The 25,491-nt window shown below is 31.2% G+C and overlaps 1 protein-coding gene across 4 annotated transcripts in view; it reads right to left on the bottom strand.

The window, feature by feature from the left end:
* Positions 1-25,491, bottom strand: part of LOC145243426 (uncharacterized) — a 163,357-nt gene that overhangs the window by 18,904 nt on the left and 118,962 nt on the right. For all 4 annotated transcript variants that reach the window (XM_080106312.1, XM_080106310.1, XM_080106309.1 and 1 more), the window contains 6 exons: positions 18,857-18,991; positions 14,838-14,908; positions 10,389-10,490; positions 9,124-9,196; positions 5,952-6,048; positions 72-219 (listed from right to left, as the gene is read on the bottom strand). In XM_080106312.1, the coding sequence (XP_079962438.1) occupies positions 72-219; positions 5,952-6,048; positions 9,124-9,196; positions 10,389-10,490; positions 14,838-14,908; positions 18,857-18,991 (626 nt within the window). The remainder of the gene's footprint in view (positions 1-71; positions 220-5,951; positions 6,049-9,123; positions 9,197-10,388; positions 10,491-14,837; positions 14,909-18,856; positions 18,992-25,491) is intronic.

Raw genomic sequence — 25,491 nt, 5'->3', positions numbered from 1 at the left:
TTCTCTGACATGAAATATATTCATAAAAAATAACTGAATGAAAACATATTTCAAAAAGAAAATAGAGAAACCTGTTAAAGAGCTGTTTTTCTTCTTCTTTATGTTTTGTGTTCTGACGGTTCTTCTTGCGAATTGCATCTTTCATCACATTGTGATCCTTCTCGCGGCGTTTATAGTCACACAACAAAACTTTCTTTTGCTCATTGAGATCATTTAATTCTGAAACATAAAAGGAAAAGGTGAAAAATGTTTTATAAAAAATTTGTTCGTTCATATTATTGAACTAATTGATCATTATGAATTTTTGAACACAGCTGCTATGCATAAGGATGGGTAATGTGGGCTATATTTAGTTTAATTTAGTTTTATGCGAAGAGAGGGATGGAAGCTCTTTGTGAAAATTCATATACTTCCGATTTTTGTGAAATCTTAAGTATTAGTAGTCAATAAGTATTAGCCATCTATTAATAAATATTAGACATCTATATATATATAAAAGCGAAAACGTGTGTATGTATCTCCGCTTTTTGTGTATGTCCAAGAACAGCGTTTTTCAAAGAAGCGGTCGGTTGGCTCGCAACTTCTTAAAACTTTTTATATCGCATATAAATTGTAATATCTCTGAGTTAACGGAGCTTGCCTGTCTATTTAATTTGCTCGACTTCGGGAAGATAAATATTCAACAGTTTTCGCTCGCCGCGTGTGGATTAGGCTTTTTCCTATAATAAAAACGACATATTCTGGCGGTATTTTTCCGGTGGCGATCGCCGGAAATGTCCGAAAGCAATCAGCTTTGATCAATGTGGAAATATTTTCCTTATATCAAACAATTACTATTTAAATTGGACAACACACATCTTGGGAAAATAAAAATAAAAACCCCGCAGTCAAAGTTGACCTCATTAAAATGTGCACCTAAAAAAAAAAAAAAAGCATTCTCGCAGTAAATGAAAAACCCCGCAGTCAAAGTTGACCTCATTAAGTCATTAAAATGTGCACCTGCCAAATCTAAGTAATTAAATAAATTCAAACGTGTTTCCATTTGTATGTCGCTGTGGTCCAATGGTTAACGTTGAACTTTTTTTTTCACACTTTGCCTCAAGAGTTCATGCTTGATACTCATACTCACCTACCAAAACTTTTTTTTTTAAATTTTACCCCCCCCCCCCCCCGGAGTTTGGATTTACCTCCAAACACCCGGGCAACGCCGGGTACCCCCCCCCCCGCTAGTCTATATATATAAAAGCGAAAATGTATGTATGTATGTTTGTGTGTGTGTCTGCTAAAAACTTTCGACAGACAGAACAAAAATTCACAAATTGGGTCTCATATGAAAGCTTCATTCTTCGCTCGACAAATATCGAAAAATTGGCCAAAAACGTTAATTTTTTCACCCCGAAATCAACACTTTTCTACATCGGGGGGAGAGGGCAGCAAACACCGTTCTCTCATGATGAGATTGGTTTGAGGCATGCGTCAAACGACGTCATAACCTGATTTAGTTTAAATATCTGAAGAACACAATTTCATGTACGTCGTATTAGCTCAGTTGGTTAGAGTGTTGGGTCATTATCTAAAGATTTTGGGTTCGAATCGTGGTGTGAGATGTCTTTTCTTTTTTTTTTTTTTCGATTTTTTAAATTTTAATATGTAAGCAGGGTTATTTAAGCCATTTTTCACGTAACGTTCGTTTTTCTGTTTTTTTTGTTTTTTTTTACTTCGCTTATCCTTAGGTTTTCATTAACACCCCTCACCCCCGACCGACCGACCGCACACACCCAAAACCACCTGGCCAATGCCGGGTACCCACCGATTTTTTAAATTTTAATATTGAAACAGGCTTATTTAAGCCGTTTTTCACATGTTTTTTATTTTGGGGAGGGGGGGGGTATTTTTCAGAAGTTTTAACGTTCGTTTTTCTGTTTTCTTTTTCAGATTTTTACATTTAACATTGTTCGTTTGTCTTACGTTAGTTTTTTTTTTACTTCACTTATTCTTATGTTTTGATGATTACCCCCATCCTCCCCTCCCGCTTTATTTTTCAGATATGGTTTAACGTTCGTTTTTCTGTTTTCTTTTTTTACTTCGCTTATTCTTAGGTTTTCATTAACATCCCCCACCCCCTTACTGACCACACACACCTCCAAACACTCGGGCAACGCCGGGTACCCGCCCCACTAGTACTTTCATAAATCAGTCCATTTTCTGTAGGCTGTTTTTGAACCCAGTCAACGACGGGTACTTTTGCTAGTCTATAATATAAATCTTACGTGTCTGTTTAAATGTATGTATGAATGTATGTTTGTATGTCTTGCAAAAACTTTTGACAGAGGCAACGGATTTTCATGAAATCAGTATCATTTTGAAGCTTGATCCTTTGGACGACAAATATCGAAAAATTGGCCAAAAACAATTCTTTCACCTTCAACTGAGCACTTTTCTACAGGGAGGGCTCGCTTTTTTCTGCCAATATTTTCAAAAGTCATTGCCTCTTTGATTGTCTAGCTTTAATTTAAACCTACGTCACTTCCGGTTTGGCGATGGACGCACCCGCTAACGCATCATGTTTTTTTTTTTCTTCACTTCCTTTTCCGCCTTCGTGGTATGGGTTCGAGACTGCGTGCCTACTACCACTTTTGTTTTATTTTGCTCAACCAACACCCTTACACACATCTCCACTTTCTTTTTCACTTTCGCATCATGGGTTCGAGCCTGCCTTCCTACGACAACTTTTTCTTTTCTTTTTTTTGCTCAACACATACAAAACATCCGGGCAATGCCAGGCACCCAGGCGAGTCAATTAAACATCAATTATTAAATATTTCCAAAATTTCAGCTTATTTGGAGCATTTTAAAGGATTCTATGGGTACAACCTTTCATCTGAAAATTCAAATTTAATGCTGACCCAGAAAAGAGCAATTCTTCCTCCTTTGTCAGGAACATCATTGATGGAGTATGAGGAATAAAAGACAAAATAAAAGAAGCAAAATTGATAAAGATGTCAGAAGTAAATCCAAGATCCAGTTTCTGATCTTCTCAATAAGATACATATTCAATTGTTGGGGAAAGAAAACAATTGTTGATGACAGAAGCATCGTTAAAGCAGAAGAAAAAATAATGTTTGATGAAGTGTTTGGCATGCTCCTTCCAATGAGCAGATGTACAACAATGTACACCGCCTAGTCAATTTGCAATTGCCTTTGCAGGACTTCAAGCGGAATACCATTCAGAATACAAGAGATCCATCAAAAATTTTTTAAAGGAGTTTCTATCTCTGTAATCGAAGGTGATCGAATGATGAACTTCATTCAAAAAGTAAAGTCCATGATGCCAAGATCTGAACTTTTCAAGTGTAATTCTTGCAAAGTCATTTTTAACATGAGGACATTGGAAGAACTCAAATTTGGTCAAAAATTACTTTATAAAAATGAAACTACTTGCTCAACGTGATTTTTGGTATATTATATTTACTTTCTGTATAATGTATGTACATTATACAGTTTTTTTTTGTTATTCTTGTTTTTTTAATATCAGGCAAATACTGGACAACCACTGTTTACTTCCAGTAGAAATAAACAGCTGATGGATGACTAAATACTATTTCACATGCTCATCATCTGTTAAATATGAAATTGCTTTTAATGCAAATATGTCACACATGAATAGGTAAATCCAAATAAATTGTTTCAGACTAATTTCCTAACTATATTTCCTTCAAAATCATTTATGTCACCAATCATAATATTTGTCATGTTCATATATCTCCAAATATTATATTTATGAATTTTGAATAAAGTTCTTAGTAAAGTTCAGTTATAAGTTACAATCTTCTGCAGGATGAAAGTTCAATCTCGTGCGGACTACACTCAAAATATAATTGTGAGTTACTTAAAACTTCTACTCAGTCAAGGCTAAGAGAACAACGCATGTTACCCTACCTCCCCCGTGAAATTTGAAATTTTGTGCAGATTTCAGAGTCCGGCAAGATACACCTGAAGAACAAAGATTACATCAGCTAAAATGTTGAAAATAATATTCAAGATGAGAACAGTAGTTGAAATAATCCAAATCCAAATACAAGATCTCTAAATGTTTGATAGAGCACTATTGTCAAATTATACTGCAAGTTTGCAAGTAATTTCAGCCTCTCATATGCATCTACAGAAACCAGTTAAATCTGATGACTTATCTCCCTTGGTACACATTACCAGAGGAGTAATCGGTTTTTCTTCATTATAATAACGAAATGTTAAATATTGAATTTCAAGTAAAAACCAGTGGTATCTACTTAATTGTCATGTCGCAATAATAAACATATCCAAAAATTATGAAAAACGATTAGATAGAAAATTACTTATTAATGAAAACAGTTTTTGAAGAAAATTAGCGAAAATTAAGTTTTGCTAAACTGGCTAACAATTTTTAATTTTCAGAAAATATTTACCTCCCTGTCGTTACGATTGGAAACTTTTTTTTTTTTTTACAAAACTTTTTGCTAATTGTCTTCGAATCTATTTTCATTAATAATCAATTTTCTACCTTATCATTTTATTATGATTTTTTGGATGCATTCATTACTGTGACATGACAATTAAGTAAATAACATTGGTCTTATTTGAAATTCAATATTTCGCTTTTAGAATTTTGCTAATATGATGAAGAAAAACAGTAGTCATATTAGCTACTTAGTATCACAAAAAAGAAAATAGGTTTGATCTTGACATAAATTATATAACCAAAATATACCAGCTTTAACCACAATTGTCAAAGCCAGCTAAACTAAAATAAATAAATAAATAAATAAATAAACTTATGGAGAAAATGCTCATAATTTTAGACTTTGTCTTATATATAACATTTTTTTTTGTGCTTGTGCAATATAATTAAATTTCGCATGCATTTTAGGTAAAAACAATATTCCAAAAATTATGAACAATTACTAAATAGAAGATCTGCTAAAACTATGTTTTTTACAAAAAAGAAATCATAGATACTAGCGGTCCGCCATTTTCTATTTTGAAATGGCAGATTTGTCAAAATCATAGATTGCAGTTACCTTCCTTGGATTTTTGGATTTTAAGAACTCTTCAACAAATACGACAAAAACTATAATTCGAAAAAATTTAACTTTTAACTTTTCATTTTTTTTTGCTCAATCATTTTCATAATTTTGGGAATTTTTACTAATTTCGACATGACACATAAGTGTGTATTTGTGGTTCTACTTAAAATGCATTTATTTTTAAACCCTATTATACCGCACAAGCACCTTTTTTTCAGTCACCTAAATGAACCAATTTATGAGACAAAAAGAACAAATAAATGTTTAGTTTTTTTTTGTTTTCCTCAATGACATTCTTCTGCAACAGTCTAATGAACATGGCATTACCTCAGATGATAATTAGGGAGATGTACTGAAACATTCAAGCAGTTTGTTAGGGGTTCATTCTTGCAAATGGCTGTTATCTATCCAGTGTCCCATATGAATTTGGCAATATTGAGACTAAGGATATTAGATGCTTTTTATTGCAATCGGATAAAAAAAATGAAACCGTCGTGTATTTATAAATTTTGTTTCTGTTTCAGTAGACCGTGTTGTGGTGTCGGGGTTGACAGATTCCACAACTCTTTATAATGTGAAAGGTTAAAGAAAATGGCTTTCACTACTCAAAAAGCAAACAGTGTCATCTGTCGAGTTCGTGACCATCAGCTCTATCTAATTTTATTGGATCAAGAATTGATATAAACTTAGCAGAATCGAACCTCCCCATTTGATTATGTCATAGGGTGTGGAGTGATGAAGCAGACAACCAGCACTGAATCGGTAAGAAAGAGAGAGGGTGTAAGGCAAATTTAACACTTTGGCTGCATAAATCAAGTTATAATTTTGAAATAGCATCAAGCAATTTTTGGATTTTGTTTAGAAAGATAATGAAAAAAGACAGCTTACCCAAATGAAGGTTTTCAATCTTTGTGTGTAAAACACTAAGTCGAGATTTCATTTCATCCTCTTCAGAAATTAGCATCGACACTTGCCGATGATATTGCTTAGAAAAAAGAAAAATGCTTACAATTATATAATTATAAAAGATTCCCCCCCAAGAGAAACTGATGCAACATATTTCATATAATTTTTTGTTTTTACAAAAGAAAACTTAAATTACAAAAAAAAATAAATAAATAAAAACACTATTTATACTAAAACTTAACTCATTCAATATTAATTAAAAAAAGAAAAAAAGTTGTGTTAAAAGTAACCATTTTGTTGTTTCATAGATTTTAGTACCAATATTTTTTTTTTTTTTTTTACCAAATAGTTATCTCCTTTGACATGACAAATTACCATCTTAAATTCAACATGAGGTCTCTAAGCATGCATATTGTTAGCATTTGGGGGAAAACATGGATATGTCAAAAAACCAAGCGATAGAACGAAACAAAACAAAAAAAATACATTACTCAAGGGAATCAATAAAAAGGAATTAATGTATTTTACGAGTTATTTCCCTTTCAACAGCATTGAATTTGCATCATCATTCCAGAGTCCTCATTTTGCTCACTGATCACCTCAAAACTGTTAATAAACATCCAACCAAACAAATACCCTTCTACACCAGACTCCTATCATACTCTGACACTTGTTATATTAAAGTGCCGACGACTACAAAATGATGCAGTAAACACCTACAAAATTATTAACCATCTCACCAACACAACCTGAAGCAGATTTTTAATCTCCATGTGTATTATTATTATTATTATACACATGGACATGCCTACAAAGTCAGAAGACAGTACAGCCACGACCAACGTAAATATAGATTCAGGCCTGTTCACTGAAAAATTACGTCATGCGCGAGATCCTAGTACACAAGATCTGCCAAACAGTTTGTACTGTCGATGACAAAAGATATTTTACAAAATCTATTAGAAAACTTAAATTGCATTAACAAAATAAAACTAAAAACATGATTTATACTAAAACTTAGCTTATTCAATATTGTTACATGATAAGGGCTGTCCCCTTTTCATGTAAGTATAAAAATGGAGAATTTAGTTTAAAATGAAAATGAAATAGCAATAGAGAAATTCGAACCTCGTAATCTAGGTTTAGAAATAGATTACGTGTGAGAATTTAAAAATGTAAAACAAACATTTGTTTAGAATATAGATAAATATTTCAAGGAAAGAATGTTAACTATCAAGTTTGTTATGAAATTTTAAATTGAAAGAATGCAGCTTATAAGATAATGTTTTTAACATATTGGATAAATAGGTTACTGAGAAATAGGAAAAGTTTTGGACACGTATGTCCAGAGCACGTGAAAGAAGGCACATGTTTTAACATGTGTATGACGTCACGGAAAATAGAAAGTTCTAGGAATAGAGAAAAAACTTGGGAGTTAGTCAGTCAGTGAAGTAACTCAGAGGGAGTCAGACGTCTAGGGAGCGAGACGTCACTTCAAGAAGAAAATGTGAAGCCTTGAATTCTTGGTGATGGAAACACGACCGTGTGACGAAATAAACCATCAAGTGTTTTTTTGTAAAGCTCATCTTGTCTTATGATTTTTACAAAAAGGTAAAGTGGAATTGTATTATATATTTGTGTTATAAAATGTCTTTACATACACGTCTCGACATCATCATGTCTACACAATGTCCGAACTGTCTGAACACTATGTCATCACTCAAAGAGCTTCTCCTTCTCTTCCAATCTACACATCTAAAGAATGAACATTTAATATATAAGAATCTCTCCTAACATGAACAATCTCTCTAAGTCTCTCACAACATCCCTCCTAAGTCACTTACAACAAAATCTCTCTCTGAGTCTTACAACATCCCTCTTAATAAATCTCTCTCACTAAGAAAAAGCATCACTTATAATAAGACTCTTACTTTATCTCTAAGACTCTCTCTCAATGAAACCCCTCTATAACAATATTAATTTTTTAAAAAAAAAACAAGAATTAAAAAAAAATAAAAGTTGTGTTTATGCATTAAAAGTAAATAAATATTTTGTTGTGTCATGGATTTTAAAGACTAAATTTGTTCATTATTTACTTAAAAAAATTGCATTTAAAAAAGAAAAGAAAGGAACACTCTTTGACTTATACAGAAACTGAACATTATTCAGTAGAAATAATATTAAAAACTAGAATTATGTATGGTTGAAGAAGCAGAAGACAATCAAATACGGCAAACCTGAATTATGAATTTATGGAATAAACAATTATTAAACATTAAAATCAAATGATAAATATTTTTTTTTAAATTCAAAACAAACAATAAATAATGAAATAATTATTGTTTATCTGTTCATATATCAATTTAATTGCATTGAAATATTTTGATGACTACTCTTGCAGTGAACATATAAATGACAAGATTAATTTTAATATAGAAATTACATTTTTGTATGTTTTCCATCAAAATCTGTAGAGTACACGATTTATATTGAAACTGAACTTATTCAATATTAATTAAAAAAAAAAAAAGTTCATTCATAAAGGGGAAAAGTTGTGTTGTTTCTGCAAAACAACATTCTTTAAATAAACGTTTTCTTATTTCATGGATTTAAAAAACTAAAATTTGTTTATTATTTATTCAAAAATTTGCATTCAACAAAAAAAAAACACGATTCGATTTATACTGAAACTGAACTTTATTCAATATACTTTTGAAAAACAAAAACGAATTATGTGTGTAAAATTATGTATATTATTATGTAATTACAATGAAATACTGCAAAACTATGTAATTACTAGTGCTAGGACAACAGCATATTCTTTTTATTGTTTTGACTCTTGAGTGTGTGTATCCGTTGATATCTTATACGCTTTTATATGAAGTGATGCGGTTCTCAGTTGATTAACCGTGTCGGATATATACTCGGGAGTCAAAACAATGAAAAGAATATGCTGTTGTCATAGCCCTAGTAATTACGTAGGAGACAATCAAATACTGCAAAAACTAAAGAGACACTAGAAAAATATACAATGTTGTGCCAGCAGACACATGTCAAGCCGATGAGCATAAATAGTTAAAGTGCATTACAGTCAAATTATATTTAGTCGCAATGCGAGACGAATATCTCAACCGCCTATAAATATATATCTTACCTCATTTTCTCTCCGTTTCTTTAATTGTTGTTCACGGAGTTCATCAATTTCTTTCTTTTGAGCAAGATAATTGCTGTGAGAAGAAAACAAAAAATTATACACACACATTATTTTATAATAACAATAAAGAATATCTAACATTACAGATACAAACCTGGTATTATTCGCATTATATGGACAACTGTTCTTATCTTGGGTATTATTCTCATAACATATCAGTCGATATAACCTCCAACCTTCCTCAGGTAAAAACTGAGAATCTGTACAGAATATAAGCCAAAACATCGTAAGAATAATATCCAATGTGAGAATAGTAGTCCAAATAATACAAATTATCCAAATATTTATCTCCCTCCCACAGCAGAATGATATGGCACAAGGGTCAGAAATTGGAATTCGAAGATCAACACTCCAGAGGAAGAGCACTCTTTCCTGTAAAATATGCCTGGGCAGCCCCAACGGCATTCCTAGTAAGGGTACCTCAAGCAATTAGCAATAAACTAACCACTTCTCAAATCACATCTGTCTGCAATTTAATTGACTTCACTCTATTTTCTCTGCAACCTCTCTTTCACAGACATGATGTCGCTAGTCTCCGGCTTTTCTATAAATATTATTATCGCATGTGTTCTGCAGAATTGTCTGATATATTTCCTGCTTTTTTTCTTTTTTTTGTTCCAGCTCGTTTGACTCGTTGGTCTAGGGGTCTCCATCCATTCACTGTTTTTATACCGTATTGTAATACAGCTTCCTATTCCAGGATCTTCTTTCCAAGAACTGCAGGCTTGTGGAACTATTCTTGCTGACTTTTTTCCTCTACTTTTAACCTTGGTCTTTTCACAAGTATAGTTAATAGGCATCTCCTGTCTTTGCAATAATAATCTGTTATTTTCATTAGCTTCTTACATTAAGCGATTTCCATTAAAAAAAAATGCATTTATCTTTGTTTTCAGTTGTTGGCACTTATTCAATAGAATTCTTCTGTAAGCTTGGCAGATTGCATGTTGTATAAACAATGATGAATTTTGTAAAATAAGGAAGCTGTTACAACATGTCTCACTGGAAGCGATGTGAGATAATCCTAAGGGGAGATAATTGTGCAAGCCAATCATTACTAACACAGAAAACACTATGCATATTACATCAAAAATTATGAAGTTTGGCTTATTGCCTATTGACTTTAAATATGATGAACTTGGTAAATAAGTAGACAAAGGCACACAATAGTAAAAAGATTATATGAAAATTAGAATCAATTTACTCACACTAATGACTTCTTAGAACGTTTTAGACTATCAATCTCAGCAACAATCTTCTTTTCTTCTCGTAATTTGAAATTATTACAAGACAACTGGACCTCAAGTTTCCTGCAGGAAGAAAAAGTTAATAAATAAAAGCCTGTCTTAAAGTTTTAAGAGCATACAAACACCTTAGAAAAAAAAATTTACTTTTTAATCTGTTCCTTAAAATTACTAGTTAATTTTAATGAAAATACACTTTATTTTAGTTTAAGGTAATAAGATAAGTAAGATAACTCCTCTCGACTTATTTTTTAGATTTTTTATCATATTAAAAACTAGCGGCTGCGTCGCGTCAGTACACACAACACTGAGTCAAACACAAAATCTAGTACACTCAACATTAAGTATACTCAACATCGTCTTACCATCAACGCTTACTTTGTGAACTCAGAGTATGGGAAATTCCCATATGCACAAAACAAAATCACTGAAAAAACAAAAATACCCTAACTAAGGGTAAGGATAATGAGTAAACGTTGGATAAAATGGTTAAAATTATTACGAACTTGCCAGGATTCGCACCTGGAATCTTCTAATCCGTAGTCAGACGTGTTATCCATTGCGCCACAAGTCCTGTCCGTATGCCGAAAGATGTTACCGCAACTGTATACAGACAGTGCTAAATTCCGTTCATATGGGCAGGTAACTTTTTCAAAAAAAAAACGAAACAGCCCAAAAACCCTTATTTCGGGCTTTTTGTTTGACTCAGCGTTGTTCGTTATGAACCATAGATAGATAAGGACAATCTAGAGACTCACACCTTTCAGGGAAAAAAACGATTTTTCAATTCAGTGCGTCCATTCGAAAGTTTTATTGGTATCCGTTCGAAAATTTTATTGATATATATACACACACGCACCCATAAATAAACATTTAGAATTTTATTAATAGTATAGATTAATTTCAACAATGATTTTTTTTTTTTTTTCAATAAGTGATTATTATTTACAAAAAAAAAAAGTTTTCTGTTGTTTTGTTTTGAAATAGAAATGAAAACATTTTTCATTGGATAGTAAAAGGAAAACAACTTTTCTAGCGGAATAAAAAGAAAAGTAAGAACATTAAAAATACAATTTTATTGAAATTTAATATCTTTCATAAAAAAGTTTTTTAAATAAAATTTATAATTTTTTTTTTCTTAAATCCAACTTCAGGCATCTTCATACAACTAAATATAATGTGGACCATAAATTCACTCACAATCAAAAATTTTGGCTGTACTTTATTTCATTTGTACCAAGAAAAATGAAATCCACAGCTTCCTTAGGTTTAATAGTTAATTTTAAGTTGATATAACTTATCTCCCTTACTTTTCCACCCTCAAGTAAAGATGGGCTCCAAACAAATGCATTAATATGAGAGATATGCATATTGGTTGGCTAACTACTTTTAGCTTCTAATGACCAGGAGCTAAAAATCTTGTAAAAATGATCATCTAATTATGGAGATTTATACAAGGTGTTTATATTTATATTTTTCTTACTAGCTGTACCAACCCGACGTTGTTCAAATTTCTTTTGTTAATAGTTCTGCATTCTATGACAATACAATTTTTTGTGTTCAGTATCTAAGCTAAAAGGTGAACCGGTATTTGATTTACTAAGAATGAAGCAAAAAAAAAAAAGAGAAAAAGTAAAGAACGATAACTCTTACTTAAATATGAGTTATTTCCCCTCAGTTACCTTAAAAATAAAAAATAACTTTATCTACTACTTAGAAAATTGCTGGATCAGATTATTATTTTTATTTTTTTAATAAATTGTAGCAAAGTATGTTAGTCTATTGCAAATAACATAGTATAACAATAGAATTAAATATTTAATTTGTCAACTAAAATATTATTTAGTTTCAATTTATAAAATCTGGCCAACACTATTTTACATATCAAAAGAAAGGGTTGACAAGGAAGCTTGACATTTTTTTTTAATCTTGAATTTAACCTATTATTGCCCGTGGTCATTTTTAGGACCAAATGTTAATTATCTAAATTTCAGCAATTCTATTATTGAAAGTATTTTTCAGAAATATCTATAACTAGTATGGGTGCCCGGCGTTGCCCGGGTGTTTGTAGGTGTGTGTTTGAGGAAAAAAAAAAAAGTGTTAGTAGGCAGGCAGGCTTGAACCCGTGACATGAAGGCGGAAAAAAAGTGAAAGAAAAGCTAACATCTTACCGCTACGCTATGACGCGACAGCATTCGATTTTAGCGATGTCAATCAAAAAGTTGACTTGCAGAAATGGATAGTTAAGTGAATGAGTTCACATAGGCACAGAAATTAATGTCTGGCTGCAGGCCAGTTAAGGTTCCCGCTTTCTGCCCTGTACTTGTTTCCCCACGATGTTGGAGAAAACCAGCTCCCCCCAAAAAGAGGAGCTTTGGCAGTGTCCAAATGAATAGCAATTGTCTAATATGAAGGGCCCCCCCCCCCATATTGATCAAAGCTAATTGCTTTCTGGACATCCCTGGCAGGAAAGCCAGGTGGCCTACTTCGCTCCAATTAGTTTCACTTTATTTATACAAAAAATTTGAACAAACACGCGAAAGGACAGAATAGGGGGATTTTTTAAAAGTCGATCAAAATAAATTTCGCAAATCATAGATATTATAATCTAGGAAGTATATGGAAACCTCTAAATAAATGTAACCTCGTCGAGAAGCCCAGTGAAAAAAATATATATAGCATAGTCATAAATGCTTGAGTATTTTTCAAATATTTCACTTGCTGCCTAATATTTATTAACAACACTGATGTCTTAGTTCACAGTATACTGTGAAAAATCGAGAGTGGAAGGATACAATCAGTTTCATCTATTACTAGCTGTATATACCTGGTGTTACTAGTTGGAAACATATTGGCAGGCGGAGGGTTTAGTTACATACTATTTAAGATACACCAAATATTCTAACTTCTTACGATTTCCATGTTGACATACATAGTCGAAGCTAATCCACACACAACTGTTCGAGAACTTGCTTCTGAATTAGATATAACGTATACGACGATTTCCAACCACTGATTTTGCAGCACCAGAGTTGGTATTATGAAAGAGTTCTAAAACAGATAGGCGATCTAATGCTGCATAATAATAATAATAATAATAATAATATATACTGGCTGTCTCTATCCGGTATTTCCCGGTAGTGTATTTACTTGAAATTTATTTTGCTTTGGTTTTTTTATTTGTTTGTTTGTTTTTTTGAAAATATATCTTTTCTACAATCAAAGGGAAGTAACTCTATACAGAGTTTATTTACACTTTTGTTTTTAAGTGGTTATTTGAAAATAATTTTGACTCGTATAAAGTATTTTCTGAAGAGAATTAAATCAAATCATTTATATTTTCTTAAAGAACACACTGCAATAATCCACAACAAAAACTGACAGTTCACAATCAAATATTGATGTCATAGGCAAAAAGCTATTCATAACAAGTATACAATAAAAAGACTTACTTTACGGTGCTAGTGCACTTAATGATTCGCACTATTTTTTAAATCGTATTTCCAAGTTTAATTAAAGTTTTATGCTTTTTATTCAATTGTAAGGTTAAAGTATAGATTAGGTACAAAACACCCTCCCCTCCCCATGTTAAGAATGGCTTTTTAAATAATAACATTATTTCAGCACGGATCAATAAGTGCACTAGTACCTACTTTACTTTTGATAGAAAATAGAACTGATAAAACAAAATACGATACAAATATTACTTTTACTTGGAAAATGATTAAATACCGTTCTTGCATTGTACCATTATAGTAGGCTCTGCTTTAAATACATTCCCAATAAGTGTGTGTGTGTGTGTGCACACGCACCAATTAATGAGAGACCCCCAGCAGAGTCCTCAATTAAGAAAATTAAAACATAAGCGCATAATATTTATTTATTATTGAACATTTGGATTGTTGATTTCAAATCCTAACAAAGGCTTCCTTTATCAAACTCTTCAACCGCTGTTTATGTCTATCTTCCCAGAAAAAATTGGGTTGCACCACATTGTCAAAAGTCACACATCATTCTCCAGGGAGATACATAAACAGATGCTGAAGAGAGTCTGGTAAAGGAAACAAATTATTGGTCCCATTTGTTAGGATTTGAAACTGACGGTACCAATGCTGTTTTGACTTTCTGTAACACATATAAATTATATATCTTTTGAAGATCCAGTGTTGGATCACTGAAGTAGGATTTCACAGAAATGTGTCAATTTAAATATGTCAATTATGAATTCATGAACTATCAAAATATATTTTTTTAATTGCTATGAAAATTAAAATAATAAGTCAAAACTCCAACTAAATTTTAAAATATTTATATATATAATATAGTATCTATCCAAACTAAGAGTTTAAGAGTCGAAAAGAAAAAGTTAATATATTTAGAAGAAACTTAATTTTTTTTTATTCAAAGACTTACTTAATAGCTTCATTGATTTTGTGTTCATTTTTATATGTCAATCCTGACTCCAGCCTAGAAAGGTTATTATTCTGAAATGAGAAAAAAAAATTATGTAATAATCATAAAATTAATAAAAAGCAAACAATTCAGTTGGCTATTATTGTGGCGGATTTTTTTTTTTTTCTTCTTTTACTCACATTCACCTCTAACAAGGTATATTGCCACGGATGTAAGGGGCTACTATTTGGGATCATGTCTAAGAAAGATTAACAAGATGTTGGTTTATGTTACATTTAAACTTCTGTATATCAGTACAGTCAGGGAAGCAGGAATTCCAAAGTAGCTGTTTGAGGGAAGAAACTATTAGAGTAGAAAGCTTTCTGGCATTTAGCACCCTTAACAGTAAAGGGGTGTGATCTTGTTGCTAAAGGTGTTTGTCAGGGATATGTACGTCGAGGGGGCACAAGTGCAACGAGTTCATCAGAGCAACTTTCATTTAAATATTTGTAAAACAGGCACAAAGATGCGACATTGCGGCTATGGGACAAGTGTTGGAGCTTAATTGACAAAGTGGCACCTATTAGATTAAAAACTCTTTTTTGGACTCTATCCAAGATAAAGAGGCCAGTGATAGATGCACCAGCCCAGATATGGCTTATCTACGAATTACCTATGATCCATATACATAAATATCAGAAAGCAATGAATTAATGCAGGGTTTAGAACCAGAGAACCAACAGAGTTTGTTTGTTGGCTAGACAAACAAACTCATACTTTTGTATGTTCTTGTTAATAAAATTTTCTACTCTATTCTCGTGTTCTGTTTTTCTTGTAACTTTTTAATTAGGGTTATAACACTGGCAAACGAGGATTCAAAAGTATGTGCTCACAAAAATTCACTATAACACTGTTAAACATGGATTGAATCATCAAGGGATATCCCGTCTAAATAAGTCCAGTTTACTTTGCTATAACACTAGCAAATGAAGAACAAGCACACTTATAATATTTGGTGACTAATTGCGAACTGAACGTGGAGTCCAAACACAGCAGCGTTTTTTTTTTTTCAGCTATAACATTAATTATAAAACTAATAAAAAGCAAAGAATTCAGTTGCTTGTGTATACAAGTAATAAAAATGATTTAAATAAAATAAATTCTTTCTTAGAGTTTATATATTAAAACTATTGCTCTTTCTACTTCTCATAAAGTTGATTCTCTTTATTGCTCTAAGCACTTTCTCACACCAGTGTTTATTCTCTATCTCTATAAATCTACTATTAGACCATGTATGGAGTATTTTTGCCATATTTAGGCTGGTGAATCTCTATCCCATTTAAAGATAAGGTGTAGAAACGTATCTGTAATTTGATTGGTTCCACCATTTTTTTCTTCTCTGCAACATCTCTCTCACAGATGTGACGTTGCTAGTCCAGTCTCTTTTATAAGTATTTATTATAGCATGTGTTCTTCAGAATTATCTGATCTATTCCCTGCTCCTATTGTTCCAGCTCTTTGATCTTGTGGTCTCCATCAATTCGCTGTTTGGATACCTCATTGTAATACAGCTTCTTATTCCAGTAGCTTCTTTCCAAGAACTTTCTTCCTGCTGACTGTTTTCCTCCTACCTATAACTTTGGTCTTTTCAAAACTAATGTCAATAGGCATTTCTTGTCTTTCTGATAATCATCTTTTGTTCTTGTTAGCTAATTACATCAAGTGGCTTCACACCTTGTCGGGAGCGTTTTCCATAAAGAAAAAAAAAATTTGCAATTACATGAACATTTTAATGTTCAGATATTTTTTTTTTTTTAATTAGTAGTAACTTGATTAAAATTTACAAACTTATTTTACTTAAAATAATTTAAAACACACACACACACACATATATAAAATTTTCTTGTCAGATTTTTTAAGTCAGACCCAAATAGCAATCTGTTTGATATTTCGATACTTGGTTAAGGCTACCTTATTTTTATTTTTTTGTATCCACTGTTTTTGGCACAAGTATATTATAGTTCGCTTCAGATTTTTTTTGTAAATACTTATTCCAGTAAAGAAAACTGTTGAAAGCTGTTACTTATATGCTGCATGATTTAATCCTACTCTACATTTTTACCTAACGATTTCATACCAGTACACCGACTGGTTTACATTTCATGTCATACACATCATTTCTGTTGGATTTCTGTACTAGATTTTGTAAAGCTGACCCAATGGAAAATTAAACTAAATTAAATGTTTTCAAGTTGTTTGATCAAACAAGAAGTTCTTCTGACCCCCCCCCCTTCATTTCAACTTTGTTTTTTGTTTTCCATGTACGTCCATGATTAGCCATGCAAAAGCTTTTAGTTACACATTGCATGAATTAATCCTATTCTGCATTTGCACCTAATGATTTGAAATGACATCAATTTATTTACATTTTACATCATACAGAATTGTCTGGTTAAAAATATGTTCATACAGTCCTTTTCGGAACAGAGTACAAACGACGGGTGCTTCTACAGAATTCCAACTTTTTTTGATTTGTTTAACCAAACAAACAATTCTTCTTTTCACTTTTGCACTTATAACACGCAAAAGGTTTTATTAACACGCTGTGCGATTTCATCATACTCTGCATCTTCACCTAACAATTTTATACAACATTACCGATTTGTTTACATTTACAGTTTGGTGGCTGCGACGTCGTTAGTCACACAAAATTTACTTATTATTTACACACTGCGTGATTTAATCTTATTTTTTATTTTTACCTAACAATTTAATACAACAATACCAATTGGCTTATATTTAGTCATACAGAATATTCCTGTTCAAATTATGTACACAGTCCTTTTCGAAAAGCTGACCAAACAGAAAAATAAACTTAACATTTTTATGTAACTATTATGTACAGTCCATATTCTGCATAGATACAAATACGTATCACCACCACTACAGCAAATACGAATTGTTTAGAATGGAGAATAGAGTGATACTTGCTTTGTTCAGGCTTGAAGCACCAGTGTTTGAGTAAATGCCAATACTTACCAATAACCACATCGGAACAACGATTACCACCTAAGAACAGCAGTAATCGACTCAAAACAACATTACCCGTCACTACCTAATAGTGACAGTCATCAACTGAAATTCACTGTCAATTAACGCCAGTGACCAACAGTGCCCGTCATACAATGGATGACAGTGCACAAATATTGAAGGCAGGCCATTTCATTTCACACCAGTCATTTTTTTTTTCAGTTTATAAGTTCACACCTTCTCTGACACAGCACAATTAATAGCTCCATTTTTTAACTAAGACAACACTTTTTTTGGCAAAAGTAGAAAAAAAAAAAAAAAGTTAACCAGATACTTAGCCCCAGTTCCAGACCACCAACATCAATACCAAAGTTTTGCGCATATTTAGAGACAGCATGAGCACAGAACTATAGATAGTGCAACTAGTTGGAACTTATGCAATTGTCATGGCATCGCTCTAACTCTTACAGAGTGATAATTTCACAGTTAATGTAGAGTCACACAGAAAGCCACACTGGATGACATCCTACACCATGATTATACGACAGCAGAAATCCATTTAATTTTAAATACAGCATGAATATTTAATGATTAGATATCATATTTTTAGTTAAAATTTTCATTAAATTTATTAAAAACAAGCCAAGCATGTGGTGTTCTCTCCACAAGTGAAAAATTTACTTTCACCATGACTAACGTTTATGCAAAATTTGTAAAAACTCCAAAGCATAGCGAGAAAATTGCAAACAAATGAACGATTTGGGGGCAATTTTACCCTTATAATGCCCCATAGGGGAATAGCCAGAGCTATCCCGGAAAATCTATTCTGACAAAAATTTACTTTCACCATGACTAATGTTTGTGCAAAAAAAATTTTTTTTTTTTTTAACTCCAAGGTGTTATTGAGAAAAGTGCAAACAAACAAACGGACAAACAGGAGTGAATTACTAGGACGAATCCCTCCTTTGTTGGGGGGGACCAAAAATCAATAAAATGTTGGAAAGACTTACTTTTACAAAGATTTCTTCACGGAGGGTTTTCAGTTCAAGGTTGTTCTTTTTTTTCTCTTCATTCAGGACATACCGATTGGGTTGTAAAGTTTTCATTTCCCCTCGAATGGACTCACTTTCACGATTGCAACTTTTCTAGAAATAAAAATTGCATTACTGCATAAGCTACATCAAAGTGTGAAAAAAAATAAAATATTTAATATATATAAGTGAAATTAGGTATCAGCAATATGCAGATTAATCTGTTTCGACGACATTAATCGTCTCCTCAGGTGTTCAAGACAGGTTTAAAATGATTAAACGAAAAGCTAATATACTAAATAAAAAATATAAAATAAAAAGGTAGAACGAAACCAAAAATTACAAAACAAAATTAAAAAATAAAAGTGTTTGTAAGAAGCATTATATTGGTCCAACCTTCCATGCAGTTAATATCATTTAAACATACATTAATTTGTGTCCGATTTCTGTGATGTTTATATAATTTTACTTATAATATAGCTCTACATATGCATTAAGCACTTTTAAAGAAATGTTTTTTTGTTTTACTTCAGTCCATTTTCAGTATTTTTTTTTTTTCCTCCATGCTTCTAAAAGTGGATTACTACTAATACTACACATTTGAGCATGAACGGCGCTTACCACCGGACTGACAATACACAATCACCATCTTCGACAAACAAAGTCTGCCAAATGACATCATGGCATGTGATAAAAAAAGAAAAAATATATTGTATTGTTTAAAAAAAAAAAAAAAAAATCCTGATGAGGGCTTTGTTAGGAGCCGAAAATTTGAAACTTTAAATAAATAAATATTTGTTTATTTAAAAAAATACAAATACGCACGTGATCGTTCTTTCTAACCTCATATTTGGAATTATCTCTCTCTCTCTCTATATATATATATATATATATATATATATATATATATATATATATATATATATGCAGTACAAGTAAAAACAATTATTATCAATTAAATAAAAATAAAAAAATAACTACTCACAGTCCAGGGGAAAATCTTCCTTTATATTTTGTTGAAAATTATTTTTTGAATGCTCCAAATGATTATCCGTTACAAATCAGAAAGTTTTAGAGAAAAGTGTTACAATGATTTATTTGAAAGAATATAATATTAGTTGATACTATTTTAGGCAACATCATGGTCATCAATTATTAAAACTGAATTGTAGTTAAATTTTAAAAGACTTTAACAAGTAAATTGACTTTTTATTTGATAGTTTTAAATACTTCCAATTTCATTTCACATTTTGACACAATCACAAAGTAATGGATTTTTTTCAACTATTCAATAGAATATGAAAATGGCTGATATCATTTGCAAAGCCACTGACATGCATTATAATGGATTTAATCTTTTGATTGTATTTTAATTTACTATGCTTTATTAATATTAGAAACGATAACCATGTTCTTAGAACGAACACTTAGAAAAATTGATTTTATTTGCTTTAAAATTACAGTATTGGTGTGGGGGGGCATCTATTTAAAACTATATTGCTGCATGAATGAAATAAAATCTATTTTCAATCAATGTTTATTCCATAATTGCACAATTATACTATACATCATTATAATACATATAATACTATAATCATCATAATACATATAATACTATAATCATCACAATACATAAGCTTTATAATTATAAAATTTAAATGACCTTTATATATATGACAACTATAAATAAATAATCAACACAACAATAAAACTTATTGCTTCACTGTGTATGTTTTCAGTGTCACAATTGTTTTTTTTTTTCGCGTTTAAATTAAAAGATATACCAACATTTTAATTTAACTTTAAGTATTATGGTATCTGTTTAATGCACATTTATCTATAAGTATGGCAAACCACTTATAATTCAATGGCTGTAAATTTTTTTTTTTTAAATAAACATTTATAAACAGAACGACTCATAAAAATCTATCTATATTGTTTTTTCATTTTAATATACTTTCATAGAAATGTTTCTGTTATGTCACAAAAAACAATTTTCTTTGCGTCACAAGTGTCACGCTCATACATTAATTCCATAGCTAATATAACATACTGACCCAATGGGTCACGAGTAGTCTAATATACTATACATCATTATTGTAATACATAATATACTATAAATCATTGTAATACATAATCTATATATATAAAAGCCAAACGTCTGTGTGTATGTATGTTTATTTGTAACGCTAAAACTTTTGAAAGACGGAACCAAACTTGACAAATTTGGTATCATATCAAAGCCCCATCACCCGGATGACAAATATCGAAATTTCACATCAAACGGACCACTAGAAGTTGGTCAACTGATCAGTTATCTTCGAGGGGGGGGGCCCAAAAAACCTGTCATTATCTATATATATAAAAGACAAATGTTTGTTTGTAACTCTAAAACTTGAGATGAAAGATTCCTCTCCCCTAAGAATAAAACATATGTTCAATATCTGCTTTTGTTTTTCCATTGTTTATACGGTCCCGAGCAACGCCGGGTAGCCCTGCTAGTATACTATAAATCATTGTAATACATAATATACTATAAATCATTGTAATACATAATATACTATAAATCACTATAATACATAATATACTATACATCATTATAATAATATACTATACATTATTATAATATATATTATACTATACATCATCATAATATATAATATACTATACATTACTATAATATATAATATACTATACATTACTATAATATATAATATACTATACATTACTATAATATATAATATACTATAAATTACTATAATATATAATATACTATACATTACTATAATATATAATATACTATACATCATCATAATACATAATATACTATACATCATCATAATACATAATATACTATACATCATCATAATATATAATATACTATACATCATCATAATATATAATATACTATACATCATCATAATACATAATATACTATACATCATAATACATTCTATACTATACATCATCATAATACATTCTATACTATACATCATCATAATATATAATATACTATACATCATCATAATACATTCTATACTATACATCATCATAATACATAATATACTATACATCATCATAATACATAATATACTATACATCATCATAATACATAATATACAATACATCATCATAATACATGATATACTATACATCATCATAATGCATAATATACTATACATCATCATAATATATAATATACTATACATCATCATAATACATGATATACTATACATCATCATAATACATAATATACAATACATCATCATAATACATGATATACTATACATCATCATAATACATAATATACAATACATCATCATAATATATAATATACTATACATCATCATAATACATGATATACTATACATCATCATAATATATAATATACTATACATCATCATAATACATAATATACTATACATCATCATAATACATAATATATTATAAATCATTATAAAGCATTATTAATGTTCAAAATGAAAAGTCAGGTTTTTAAAAAGTTAGGAAATGGTAAATTTGTTTATCATCAAATGTAATTTTAAAACAATTTAAATATCTTTTACATTATTATAAATATTGCATTTTAAAAAGAAAGAAGTTTTGCAAATGTTTATTATGCTAAATGGACTCTGAAAAATAAATGATTTAGGGTGATTCAATGTACAATTTTAGTAGAAAATTTTCATAAGAGAAATTACTATATTTTATGTTATAATGCTGATGCTTTTTCATTATAATAGCGAAATTTGAAAATCAAAATATTGAATTTTAGGGTATAATCAATGGTATCTGCTTAATTGTCCTGTCACATTATTGAACATATCCACAAATTAAGAAAAACGATAAAGTAAAAAATTAATTATTAATAAAAACAGTTTTCAAAGAAAATTAGCGAAGATTGAAAAAAACAGCCTATCCTGCTTTGACAGAGTACAAAATAGACTTCGTGGCTTAGTAGGGGATGCCCTTTTCTCTACCCTGCAACCTCTCTCCCACAGAAGAGACGTTGCGAGCCTATCCTTGTTTTATCATTATTTCCATGGCAGGTGCTCGTCTGAACTCCAATCTCTGGTCCCCCTCGCAAATCTTTCACGAAAAACACCCGTCTAACTGAATCCACTGTGAAAAATTTCCCCCACTCTTTATCTATGCCTAAATGAAAACGTAGATTCCATGAACAAAGCTTCTTTCTTAGAACTGCATGCCTGTGGAACTCTGTTCCGCCTGCCTGCTTCCCACCTGACTACAACTTGGATGTCTTCAAGTCCAACATAAACAAATTCCTAATGAACCGCCCCCTTAAGTAAACACTTCATCAAATCTCCACACTAACGTACTGTACTTGGAATTAACCCTTATCCCTGAGTGGCTTCCGGGCCTTGAAAAGTGGTGACTGCCATGTAAAAAAAAAAAAATAAAATAAAATTAAAAAAAAGATTGAGTTCTGATAAATTGGTCTAAGATTTTCCAATTTTTTGGAATATAATTACCTCATTTGTCATGATTCAAACTATGATTTTTTTTGTAATTTTTGGATAAGTTTATTACTGTGAAATGACAAGTAGATACCATTGGTTTTACTTGAAATTCAATATTTCAATTTTTGAATTTCACTATTATAATGGAGAAGCGCTAAATTACTCACTGCAGTTATCTCCCCTTTTTATATTTAGGTTTATGTCTGTTACAAAAATCAGAAGAGTTGATATTTTTGCTGATTTAACATTTTTGTGGAAGTTTTAGTAGACAAACAAGAGTGTTGATTTCTACTTCTCTTACAGTTTGTAAATATCACCTTTTTTTTTTTCTTTCAAATATTTTCTTACATAGACACTCAGTTTTCGTCAATGCAAACCTTTACAGCTATCCAACTGTATACACAACAAATGACAAGACTAAATAAACACCCATAATATTAATAATAACGAAGGCTGCATTCAGAGGGTTCTGATCAAAATGAGAGATGTTGATTATTTTTCTTCTCTGAAGAGTTGGACAATCACTCAGTTAACAAACAGTGGAAAGTGGAATCCCAAAGTCTGTGACAACCTAATACAGATTAAGTGCACTCACAGAATAACTTATATGATTTCTCTAAAACTCTGAGGGCAGCAAAATTACCCTAGTATGATCAAAAAGCAGAATAGTAAGAATTATAACCTGGATGATAACAAGATGTAGACTTAAGGATGTGAATAGCCGTTGCATTAGAAATGTGATTGTTTTGATAATTTCAAGGTTGAGATGAAAATGAAAATAAATAATAGTGTTGGGACTATTAACCAAAATTGAAAAACAATCAGAACTTTTGTGGGTATCGGAATCAGTATCATAAAAAGATGTGCCTATTCTTCGATGTCAAAACAGTTATGTTAATTGTTTTTGATTTTTTTAAAATCTCTTTATTAAACTTTTTCATTGCCGGTAGTAATGATAAAATGATAAACATTTAACGATTTAAAACTACCAGTAAAACTAAATATAGATCAGCCCCCACAAGTGTATTTTCACGTTTGTGAAAATATATGCATATATTACATGAGTTTTCACAGTCATCCAGAAAAAAAAAATTTAAACATCCTTTAATTAAATATTTGTAGGGTTTAGAAGAATCAGAATTAGGAATTTAAAACAGAATCCATAATTGTATCAGAATCGGGGAAAAAATGTTGAATCGTCCCATCAATAGTATATAACTATTTTGTTGTTTATATTTTGAGGTATATAGATTTCAGGAAGATGTTAAAAGCAATTTTCAGAATTATGTCATCGATCAAGAGAGAATTGGAAACAAACTAGAGCATGAAACTTGCAATCAAAGTGAGTGGATGTGCTGCCTTTTACAGTGAGAGTTAGGGAATTGAATGCAGAAGTGCATCCTGAGAATGTAAACTGGAAAAATGGTTGGATCACTCTACCACTCCAGTAGGTATCTCACTGCCGATGCAATCCTCTGTCTGTATAAGAGCCAGGTATGCCCTAAAATGGAGTACTGTTGCCACGTTTGGGCAGGAGCTGTTCAGAACACCCTATCTAGGCATGATAGAGTTCAAAATCGGTTTCAAAACCTAGTAGGTGATGCCCTTAACCTCTTTCCTACAGGAGAGACGTTGCGAACCTGTCTCTGTACTATTGTTATTTTCATGGCAAAAGCTCAACTGAACTCCAATCTATGGTTTCCCCTTGCCAAATTTTCACCAAAAAAAGTACTCAACTAGCTATAATCACTATATACGCATCCCCCCCCCACTCCATCTGTGCCTAAATCTAAACAGATTCCATGACCAAAGCTTCTTTCCCAGAACTGCCCGCCTATGGAACACTGTTCAGCTGGTCTTTGAATACAACATGGTAACCTTCAAATCCAATGTAAACAAGTTCTTGTAGAGCCACCCCCATAAATAATCAAATTCTACCCAATTTACACCATTAACAATTACTATACTACCACCTTACATTCATTAACCTTTATTCTTGAGTGGCCTTTGAGCCTTGATAAGTGGGGATTCCCGGGAAAAAAAAAAAAAGCTATAAAAATATTTGGTTTAATTCTTTCTTTTTTTCTGTAACAACTTTCACATTTTGGGACCATGCAAAGTTTAATGCTTCTT

This window comes from Euprymna scolopes, chromosome 22 (assembly GCF_053919585.1).
Source record: "Euprymna scolopes isolate OS-2025 chromosome 22, ASM5391958v1, whole genome shotgun sequence".
Taxonomy (NCBI): domain Eukaryota; kingdom Metazoa; phylum Mollusca; class Cephalopoda; order Sepiida; family Sepiolidae; genus Euprymna; species Euprymna scolopes.
Note: the sequence above shows the minus strand (reverse complement) of the source record. Positions and strands in the feature narration are given on the sequence as shown.